Here is a 12,169-nt window from a genome sequence, read left to right on the forward strand (position 1 = left end):
AAGTCAATTCGTGTTTTTGAAAAGTTTGGTTAGAATTAACTTCACTTGAAAAGATTTAGTATTTTTAAAACATTAAACCATTTTTATTTATTATATATATGGTCATTTCTTTAAGTTTTATATTCATTAGACCCTTATATAGTTATACTTACAAATTTTTATTTATCTTATTATTTTCCGGGTTTGATGATGTGTCTCCAGTGACGAAGACAAACTAGAATTTCAAGTAGGGCACAATTTAACTAAAAAATTAATTTGTATTTTTTTCGTCCTAAATTGATAGACAATTTAATACATATACGGATATTAACAAATTTAATTCTCTAAATAAAATGAGTTAATATAAAAAAAAAATTATAGTTACCCTTATTTAATATAGTGGTAATTTTTGTATTTATATGATTTTTGTTATTTTTTTAAGATATTTTCCAAAATTAATGAGAGTGCATTTGACAGTTATTTAGTAAAATAAATATCTAGTGCTTATCATTTCATATAATTTTTTTTTAAATAATGCCTATTAATTTGTTCTAAGGGAGTATTACCTCCCTGAAGTTTCGTCTGAGAATTTAAAAAATAATTTTTTAATGTTTTTTCTGAGGTATGGCCCTAACTTGTCTCAGAAATGTGTGTCTCATTTTGACAAATTCTCGAATTAGTTAGGTGAACATTGAAATTCAATCTCACGCATGTTTTATGAGTGTAATGCACAATCTTTTTCTGTCCAAAAATGATCTAAAAATTAAAAATAAATTAACTGTAGAAACTAAATTATAAAGATATAAATTTTAAAAAGGACAAATAAATAAAATTTTCAAATACAGAAACCTAAATATAAATTTTGTCAAAGAATCATTACTTATTAGGTTTTACCTATATCTTCTGTGCTTGTTTTTCCTGTAACCAATATAAGTCCAGATAAATACGTCTTTCATCCCTTTTATAGAATTCATTTTAGTATATACACAATATAAAAATAAGTAAAACTATAAATTTAATACTTCATGATACAATTGAAACGATAAAATGCGAAATAGGGATAAATTGATAAGTTTTCAACGTCAGAGTAGGATCGAAAAGGGGCTAAAAGGTTGGAGTTTTTTTAAGACATTAAATTATTTTGGAATTCCACTTAATTATTAATTATTCAATATTTCAATGAATTGTGTTCAACAATTAAGAGAAAAAATAAAATTTTACATCAAAAATATATTAAAATTTCAAATGCAACTTGTTAAGTGGAACATTATAAAAATAACAAAAAACCGGTTTTCTGCCAGCTTTATCGAGAGTCATCATGCAAAAAAACCGGTTTATTTTTTTGAAAAATAACTATAAAAAACACAATATTGCAAAACAAATTAAATAAGATGATTTTTTTTTTAAAAAAATTTAGAATTGATCTGACTCAAAAATTCAATATTTTTAAAATATTTAACCTTTTTCTATATTTGTTAAATTCAGCATGTGTGTTGTTATCGTTCCGAACTGTTAAAAGTTAAAAAGTAGTAAATTTTGAGTCTTGAATTCTATATTTTTAAATTTAAACCTTATTAATATTTAAAATTATTCAATATTTTAATTAGTTCAAATTAATTGCATTAATCATAAAAATAAATTTCTTTTAATTTTTTTTATCATTTATAGATCCTATATCGATAGCTTTGATGAAAATCATATACCTTTTCACTTTTCATCAACTCATGTGCTCCGACATATAAAAGATATATTTTTTTCTGAATCCTTAACATTAAATTATAACTATTTATTGTAAAATTCAGCATCATTTATTTGTTTTTATCATGAACTGGCTGTCTATTTATATGCAGTAACCCCTCCATATGCACCACTCATCTCTAGCTCACTTCTGTAGGAACCAATAATTAAACTGACACACCAAAAAAATGGTAGCATCAGAGTCTCTTGTTCATGTCCTTCTTGTTTCATTCCCCGGTCAAGGCCATGTTAACCCGTTACTCAGACTCGGTAAGCGACTCGCTTCGAAGGGCTTACTCGTCACCTTTTCAGCTCCTGAAGTCGTCGGAAAACAGATGAGAATTGCTAACAATATCACGGATAATGAGTCGGTTCCAGTTGGCGACGGTTTTATTCGATTCGAGTTTTTCGAAGAAGGTTTGGAAGAAAACGATCCGAAACGAAAGGATCTTGATCAATACATGGCGCAACTCGAGCTCTTCGGAAAGAAAGAAATTTCAGAAATGGTGTTAAGAAGCAAAAATGAAGGTAGACCGGTTTCTTGCTTGATAAACAATCCATTTATTCCTTGGGTTTCTGATGTAGCTGAAGATTTAGGGTTACCTTCTGCAGTTCTTTGGGTTCAATCTTGTGCTTGTTTTTCAGCTTATTATCATTATTATCATAATCTTGCTCTTTTTCCAACTGAAGAAAATTCTGAAATTGATGTTGAATTGCCTTTTATGCCTATTCTAAAACATGATGAAATTCCAAGTTTCTTGCATCCCAAGTCACCTTATCCTTTCTTGAAGAGAGCAATTTTAGGTCAATTCAAGAATCTTGAAAAACCCTTTTGTATTTTGATGGAAACATTTCAAGAATTGGAGAGTGACCTAATAGATTACATGTCCAAGCTTTGTAATGTCAAGCCGGTCGGTCCGTTGTATAAAAACCCTAAATCTGACCTAACCCTAAACACAAATATTATCAAAGGTGATTTCTTGAAAGCTGATGATTGTATTGAATGGTTAGACACTAAAAAACCAAATTCAGTTGTTTATATTTCATTTGGTAGTATTGTGACGGTAAATCAAGAACAATTGAATGAAATTGCACTTGGGATTTTAAGTTCGGAAGTTTCATTCTTGTGGGCTATGAAACCGCCGGCTAAAGAATCCGGTTTGACCCCGGTTTCTTTACCGGAAGGGTTTGTGGAAAAAGTGGGAGATAGAGGGAAAATTGTTAAATGGAGTCCCCAAGAAAAAGTATTAGCTCACGATTCAATTGCTTGCTTCGTAACACATTGCGGGTGGAACTCGACAATGGAAGCGCTATCCTCGGGTGTGCCGGTGGTTTGCTACCCGCAATGGGGTGATCAAGTAACGGATGCGAAGTACTTAGTTGATGAGTTTAAGGTTGGCGTTAGAATGTGCCGCGGAATGGCCGAAAATAAGTTGATTACACGTGACGAGGTGGAGAAATGTTTGCTCGAGGCGACCGTCGGACCAAAAGCGGAGGAGATGAGGCAGAATGCGTTGAAATGGAAGGAAGCGGCGGAGGCAGCGGTTGCTGAAGGTGGTTCATCGGATAGGAATATACAAGCTTTTGTGGATGAGATTAAGGGGATGAAAAGTACGAGAGGTGGATAAGTGTTTTACTTGTCAATGTCTAGGCCTTAAATAAGGTAATGAAAAGTTCATATAGATTTGATTAACTACGGGGGTTAAATGTATGAGTGATACCTAAACTCCATGGTGTACTTTAAATTGATATCTATACTTTAATTTGTATCTTTCTAATGCCATGTCTTTAATTTTTGTTTCAGTTGAAAGTCTTTGGTATTTTTAAGTAAATTAATTTGACGTACCAATCTGTTAAATCATATTTTTATAATATGAGATGTTGGATAAAATTGTCTCTAACTCGGTTTATGGAATGAAATAGAATGGAATGAATTTTGAGATGAGTGTTTATTCCACAAAATTATGGAATAATTCTACAGAATAATTATTCAATAATTAAAGTAAAGAATAGTCATTACATTACGAAATAACTATTACATTCTGCACCTATTTTATGAATCAAATATAACTTTAATATTGACGAACTAAACTATCCAAATTATTGTTAGAAATATATGAAAGAAACTATCAATATTATGGATTTATAGAATCATAGTACCTTATATTTCGTTAGGTGGCTTTTAAAAGCATCCACAATAGACTTTCTATTAGTATAAAACTCTTTATTATAAAGAGTATAGATTAAAAAAACTATTCCAATGAACTCTCTATTATTAAAAATAGGGAGACGGGTCATTTATGTCTTTAAGATTTGCCTCCAGGATCAAGCAAGCCCTTAACGTCCGGAAAAGTTCAAATATGCCTCCAATGTCTTGAAAAATGAACAATCAGGCCCTCCAATTTTGACAATCAGGCCCCCAATGTTTCATTTATAAGTCAAAATGGGGGCCTGATTGTTCACTTTTTAAGACGTTGAGGGCATATTTGAACCTTTATAAATGTTGAAGGCTTGTTTGATCCTTGAGGCAAACGTTAGAGGCATAAATGACCATTTTCCCTTAAAAATAAAAATAGAGAGTCAATTTGGCTCTCCACATTTAGAGAGCCAAACTAGCTCTGTATATATTAAAAAAATATGTGTATATTTAGTTATTCATTATCTCTCTACTATTTTCTTAATTTTAGAAGAAAAAAATCTCGCATGATCATGTTTTCCATCATGTTCTTCAACGTATTTTTCTTAAATTCTATTGTTTCTCTTTTTTTCTTTCTTATTTTCATTAATGTCAAGCTGATTTGCTTCTATCTTTTCATTAAAAGATATCCAATAATTATAAACATAACAAACAAAAGAAATCTATTTTAGCTTGTTTCAAAGTCCAGAATCATCTTTTGTTTTTTTTCCTTTGCTCAACTTGTTTCAAAGTTAAGAACTACCTTCATTTTTAATGCCACAATCATCAAACACACTTGATTTCTAGAAATTCAATTCGGTGAAATTTTAAATTTCCCATAACACTAAAGACCCAGATTTTTAATTTGAATTTAAGGCATTAAAATAGATATTTGACTATGGATTTCATATAGAAACACAGAAGAATATTAAAAGTGATAATCTTTGCGATTAGTGATTGATTTTATAAGAAATTTTTGAAAATAAGATTGCAATTTTAATGATGCAAAATTAAGAGGGAGTTATGTTGAAAAAGGTGAGGTTGGAAAATTTAATATGATAGACAATTATCAAGAAAAAAAGTTACAGAAATGACTGAAAAATAAATTTTAATTTATCTTATAAATTTACAGACTTCATTAAAAAGAGATTAAATTCTTACTCTCTATTATTAAAGATGCTTTTTATTTAGTTAAAGATGCTCTTTAAAATAGAGAGCATTGTTGGAGATACTCTAATATGACTATCATATGTGGCAGTTCATTCTAAAGATATATTTTAGTTGGTTTGTCATGTCAAATAAATGGAAAGATAATGTTGAGGTACTTTTACTTGAAAAAAAAAGATTAAGATGAGATATTAGCAAAACTCAGAGTTTTTATTATAGTATAAATTAGCCTTTATTTATTTATTTTTGATATAATTAAGCCCTCTTTATTTTCAAATAAAACAAATAATCCCTTTCGTCTAACACCATTAAAAACACTCGTTAATAGCCGACATGTCTCCCATATTCATATAGAAAAAAAGTTTAAAAATAATTTTAATGTTTAAAATATTTACCGAGGGGGTAAATGTCCCAAAAATAAACTAAAAGGGTTTATTTGTTCGATTTTAAAACAACGGAAGTTTAATTGTTCAATTATAAAAATATGAGGGTTTAATTATGCCCAAAAAAATAAAAATACTGATATGTAACTACAAAAAATCGAGAGTTTTTTCATATTTTCTACCTAGAATTAAAGATGCAAATCAAAATTTAGATATAATTGAAATATATGATAAATTTGTGTACCACTCTCAAATATATTACCCTAATTAAGGCAACATTGAACTATCAACATATTCGTACTAGGCATTATTATAGAGAAATTTATAAAATCCAACTGATGTATGTACAATAAGATTTATGATGGAAATACTAAAAATCAAACCGTTTTCTTCTCTCTCTCTCTCTCTCTGAGCGCTAGTAAGAAATAACCGTTTTCTTCACGCCAATGCCAATGGCGAAGAGGAAGACTCAGAAGAAGGTTTTGGCTACTCAGTCGAAGAATGAAGATGGTGACAATAGCAATTCGATGGAGATTACTGTTGGATTGGAGAAGATTGATATTCAGTTGGAGAAAACCCAAGAATCTGGTAATTCCTTGCTAGAACTTAGGGTTCCTGATTCTGAAGTTAATCTAGTGATTCCTGAGATGACGAAGGTGACGGAAACTGAGGAAATTAGGGTTCCGATAGAGAAACCTAAAAATTGGAATACTCTGTTTACTGATAATCGATCTCGAAGTATGAACAGTGAATTGAAATATATTCCCCCAGCCATCAATGCTGGTGATCGAATTGTTCAATTCAACACTAAGGATGTGGAGAAGGAAGAGTATAAGTGGAAGAATGCTTTGATTGGTTGTGTTTATGGTCTATACCCAAAATTCGAAAGAATTTCTGCTTTTGTGAAGAATAGATGGGGAAATGAGGGTCTTCAAAAGGTGGTTAGGGTTAATGCTTCTATGTTCATGTTTGAATTTGATAGTGAAGAACAGTGTAACAAGATTCTGGGTTCAGGCCCTTTCACATTTGATCAGAGACCTATGCTTCTCAAGAAATGGCACCCTAGAATGGTGATGGACCCGTCTGTCATCACTTCCATTCCTATATGGATCCAATTGCCTGGATTACCATGGGAATTCTGGACTCCGGAGATATTGAGCAAAATTGGAAGTATCTGTGGCTCGCCTTTATATAGTGATCAGTGTACAGTTTATAGAACCAAACTCTCATTTGCCAGGGTGTTGGTTGAGATGGATATCACAGGAGTGTTCCCAGAAAATGTTATTCTGCAAGATGAGAATGGAAATAGGTTCTGTCAAAGGATTGATTATGAGTGGAGACCTATGAAGTGCACTAAGTGTAATAGATTAGGGCATTCTACTGGTAGTTGCAAAGTTGTTCAAAGAAAGACTGAGAAAGAGAATGTTAATCCAGTGTCCAATGTGAAAGAGGCTTTACCTAAGCCAGATGAGCAAGAAGAGGCCATTGTTGATCAGATAGTGGTAAGGGAAACTGACTCTCAGAAGGATAAGCCTCCTATTCAGGTAAGCCTTAATCCTTTTGGCAATCTGAATATTGATAGTGTTGTAAAATCTGCAGTGAGTGTGAATAAGTCCATTGGTGTAATTGGGGAAGGCAGGAAAGGAAGGAATCTTGCCAAGCCTCCAAACATTGCTAAATGTTAGGGGCATGGAATGTTAGAGGGATTAACAACCCTCTAAAACAATCAGAGGTGATTTCTCTGATTAAGAAAAGAAAATTGAAAATGATAGGTCTTATAGAAACCAGAGTTAATAGGAGTTGTTTTGAGAAAGTTTGGAGTAATATGAAAAAGAAGTTGCATGATTGGGAAGTGATTCATAACTATGATTGTTCTGAAATGGGTAGAGTTTGGGTTATTTTTGATAAGAATGATATTGCAGTGACTGATGTAGTTGCTCATAAGCAGTTTATTCACTGTAAAATTCAGTATGACAAAGATATCTTTTGGGGCTCTTTTGTTTATGGTTCTTATGTGGCTACAGAGAGAAAGGATTTGTGGAGTAATTTGGCTGGAATAGGGAATTCTATGACAGGGAAGTGGCTAGTCTTAGGTGACTTTAATGCTGTTCTGGATAATGGGAACAGATTACGAGGAAATGAGATTGATACTCAAGCTGCAGAGGATTTTCAGAACTGGATTAACATGACTAATTTGGAAGAAATGAGTCATATTGGTCCCTACTTTACATGGTGCAACAACCAAATTGGAGATACCAGAGTATGGAGGAAAATTGACTGGTGCTTCATCAATAAAGAGGGTTATAATACCTGGGATAACATCTTCTATGAAGTTCTTACTCCTGGGATTTCTGATCACTCTGCCATTTTAATCACCTTGAAACCTGTCCAGTATGAGAGAAAAGCTTGTTTCAGATTCTATAATGTCTGGAGTAAGCATGAGAGGTTCTTGGAGATTGTTAGTAATGCTTGGAGCCAAGAAGTTGCTGGAGTTAAAATGTTTCAGATCTACAGCAAGTTGAAACTCCTTAGAAAAGATTTCAGGAATCTTAATAAGGATGAGTTCTCTGACATTTCTGGAAGAGTTAATAATGCTAGAGAGTTGCTGAGCAGTTTACAGGAGAATTTGAGTCTGGATCCTTATAATTGCTTTCTGCAGGAAGAGGAAAGAGCCTGTTATAACCACTTGTTTAAGATGATCAGGTGGGAAGAGGACATTCTTAGACAGAAGTCTAGAGCTGTTTGGATTAACTTAGGAGATCAGAATACTAAGTTTTTCCATAATAGCATAAGGCAGAGACAAACCAGGAAAAGTATTAAATCTCTTACCTTAAGAGATGGTACTTACACTGAGGACCCAGTCATCATTAGAGAAGAGATTCTGAACCACTATCAGAACTTTCTTGGTAAAAATAATCCTGGGAGAAGGAATGTGAACCACAATGTTTTCTTGGAAGGAAGGATTCTAGATGAAAATGATAGAGATCTGATGAGCAGTATGGTCTCTAATGCTGAAATCAAACAAGCTATGTTTTCCATCAATGGAGATAAAGCCCCAGGCCCAGATGGTTATGGCAGTGATTTTTTTAAAAAAAGCTGGAACATAGTGGGTTCAGATATCTCAATGGCTGTTAAAGATTTTCTCACTTCAGGGAAAATGCTTAGCCAAGTCAATTCTACTATCATAACTCTGGTGCCAAAAGTTCACTCTCCAGCAACTATCAGTGACTATAGACCAATTGCTTGCTGCAATGTGGTCTATAAATGCATTTCAAAGATTTTAACTAACAGAATTTGCAAAATTATTGGAAGCATTGTCAGAGACACTCAATCTGCTTTCATTCCTTCTAAGAGCATTGCAGATAATGTGCTGGTGGCCCATGAGATAGTGAATAACTATCACAGAGGGAATGGGGACTCAGTTGCTATGAAGATAGATATTCAAAAAGCCTATGATTCCCTTGAGTGGGACTTTGTGGAGGAGGTCCTTTATGGCTTTAGATTCCCTATCAATCTCATCAAGTCCATTATGGCCTGCATTAGAACAGTGAAGTTCTCCATTATGATAAATGGAGAGTCTGTTGGTTTCTTTGAAGGCAAGAAAGGGCTCAGGCAAGGGGATCCAATCTCCCCCATCCTGTTTGTCCTGTGCATGGAGTATTTCACCAGGCTTCTGAGCATGAAGATTGGGCTTAATAAAGACTTCAGGTTTCATAAAAACTGTAAGAAGCTGAATCTCTTCCAACTCTCATTTGCAGATGACTTGTTCTTGTTCTGTGGAAGTGACATGAATTCCATTAAAGTTATAAAAGAGGCTTTGGATGAGTTTTCTGCAGTTTCTGGTCTTTTCCCTAATAATGCTAAAAGTTCAGTTTTCTTCAATGGTAACCCTCAGAATAAAGCTAATATCTTGGAAACTATGGGATTCAAAGAGGGGAGCCTTCCTATTAAGTACTTAGGAGTTCCTCTTATAGCTACCAGGTTGTCTAAATCTCACTGCAGTGAGTTAATCTCTAAGATTACTTCTAGAATTGGCAACTGGACCTCTAAGAGTCTTTCTTACGCAGGAAGACTGCAACTCATTAATTCAGTGCTGCTAAGCATGAATGTGTATTGGAGTTCTATTTTCATCTTGCCTAAATCTATTATTAGAGGAGTTGAGTCCATCTGCAGAAATTTTCTGTGGCATGGTACTAATGATAGCAAGAGAGGAGGTCTGGTGAATTGGAGTTCAGTTTGCAGTAGGAAAATTGAGGGTGGTTTGGGGATCAGACCAATCCAGTTTAGCAACATTGCTGCTATAACTAAACATGTTTGGGATCTGATAAGTCAAAAGCCTTCTATTTGGGCCAAATGGATCTCTGCTATTAATCTGAAGAACATGAGTTTTTGGGGGATTGTGAAGCCTAATAATACTTCCTGGTGTTGGGGTCAAATCCTCAATCTCAGGAAAGTCATTTATAACATGTTTGAATACAGGTTAGGTGATGGCAGGACTTTCTCTTTCTGGTTTGATCCTTGGTTGGATGGCAAATCCATCATTGAAAGATTTCCATATGTCTGTATCAAGAACTCTGAAGTTCCTAAGAAAGCCAAAGTTGTGGACTGTATTAAGGAGGACAACTGGAATTTGCCAGAACCTCTTGATCAGCATACTCAAGAAGCTTGGGATTTCATAAAGGCTAACTACCATACTACTGATAGCAATGACAGAGTTTCCTGGAGCCTTAATAAGAATGGGAGATTCTCAACTAATAGTGTCTGGAAGAATCTGTTGATTGATAAGAACAAAGTTAGCTGGAATCATCTTATCTGGTTTGCAGGTAATGTTCCTAGATACTCTTTTACTACTTGGCTTGCCCTCAATAACAAGCTGAATACTAGAGAGAAATTGCATAAATGGGGGACTATCCCAGATGATAAGTGTTGCTTCTGTAACCAGGAGAGTGAAACTACTAGGCACCTTTTCTTTTCTTGCCCTTTCTCCTATGAGGTCTGGAAGAAGGTGTTAGTATATTTGGGGTTCAACAGAAATCCAGACAATTGGAATAGGGAAGTGAGCTTTTTTACTAGAAGAGGGAGAGGTAAATCCAGAACTGCAAAAGTTAGGAAAAATGGGTTCTGTGCAGCTGTGTACCAAATCTGGTTTGCCAGAAATGACCTGATCTTTAATAAGAGAAGGCATTCTTGTGATACAATCTTTAACAAAATTAGAAGCAGTATAGAAATGAGAAACTGATCTTGATGGGTTGTTCTGCTGGGTGAATTCATCTGATTAGTTCTGGTTGGGGTGCTTTTGTAGGCTTGTCCTGTTGTGTTTTAGGGCCTCTGTTTTTTGTTCAGGCTAGGGCCTGTTTTGTTAGTAGCTGGTTTTGGGTTGAGGGCTTGTCCTCCCCTGTTTTGGTGTAGGCCTGATTATAGGCTTGGTTGTTTTTGGTGTATCTCTCTTTTCAATAGCAATAAAATTGCTTCTTTGGTGATTGACCAAAAAAAAGATTTATGATGAACCAATGGGAGTTGGTTCAAGTGGTAAGCGGCTTGGTATCGCTTAAGCAAGGTCTCGGGTTCGAGTCCTTGTGAATGCAGAAAATTCCCACTGACAGACTCACCCACCATGCCAGGTGCGCGACACGGGTCGGATCCGGATTAGTCAGGACGAAGCCTTGGAAACCGGATGAGCTTACCAAAAAAAAAAAAAGGTTTATGATGACCATTGATCAATGTCTACATTAATTCGTTGTACGTATTATAGATTGTACTTGCTGATCTTGCAAAGCAATCAATAAGATAACATATTATACGGTTACATTTTACTTTTATATAGCCACCTTTTATTAACAAAGTTTAGTTACAATTGATCTATAGCTCTAATGGTAAGGTAGCATTCTCTGGTTGTGGGTTCAACTCCTCCCACAAATACTCACTTTTACAATTACAAACAAAAAATGAACTATAATTTAAATTTTTAAGGCAAAATACATTAAAATATACGAAGATCCGGAGGAGAGGTGTTCCTGCGGCACGTTTATGGTGGTGGTAGAGAAGGTTAAAATGAAAAGAAAAATATTATTTTGTATTTTTAAAATTATGTGTAAAATTGAGAGAGTGAACCGAGTCTTTTCAGAGTGATGTGGCATTAATTATGTTCGGTAGGAAAAATCTGGCTGTTGACCGACTCTCTGGCAGTTCATGTGTGTAAATAATCGCTAGACTATAAATTACAAAAAGAAGATTGGACTTTGTTTTGTAACATTTTGAAAATTAATTAAATCGCTACAAACTTGAAACATTAGAATTTGTTTCGCCAATATCCTATATTTATTGCCAATTTCAATATATTTATATGTTTATTTAATATCTTGTATCAATTATAACATATTTAAGACGGGCTAACTCAAGTGGTAAGAGCGCCATTCTATAACCGAGTGGTCTTGGGTTCGAGTTATCACGGGATAAGAGTGAAATCCTTTAATCCTCATAGAATAGGAGAAGGAAAAAAAATTGGATTTTGACACCCTTAAATGGATGGAAGATGGCAAGTGAAACTTAAAATTGGATTTTGCCAAATATAGGGCCCCGAATATGAACAATTTTGGAGTAGGGACTTCCTGAACAAAAATGATATACTACAGGAGCCTTAATATGGATTTTGTCAAAAAAACTTCTATGAGAAGTCAACATGAGATTCACGTAAAAAAATACCGCAAGAGCTTATAATTCAATATAT

The 12,169-nt window shown here is 33.9% G+C and overlaps 1 protein-coding gene across 1 annotated transcript; it reads left to right on the forward strand.

The window, feature by feature from the left end:
• The first annotated feature begins 1,843 nt into the window (after window positions 1-1,843).
• Window positions 1,844-3,519, forward strand: LOC126661421 (gallate 1-beta-glucosyltransferase 84A24-like). The gene has a single exon (XM_050355275.2). The coding sequence runs from the start codon at window positions 1,905-1,907 to the stop codon at window positions 3,342-3,344; it is 1,440 nt and encodes a 479-aa protein (XP_050211232.1). The 5' UTR covers window positions 1,844-1,904; the 3' UTR covers window positions 3,345-3,519.
• The last annotated feature ends 8,650 nt before the right edge of the window (window positions 3,520-12,169 follow it).

Source organism: Mercurialis annua, linkage group LG8, assembly GCF_937616625.2.
Source record: "Mercurialis annua linkage group LG8, ddMerAnnu1.2, whole genome shotgun sequence".
Taxonomy (NCBI): Eukaryota; Viridiplantae; Streptophyta; class Magnoliopsida; order Malpighiales; family Euphorbiaceae; genus Mercurialis; species Mercurialis annua.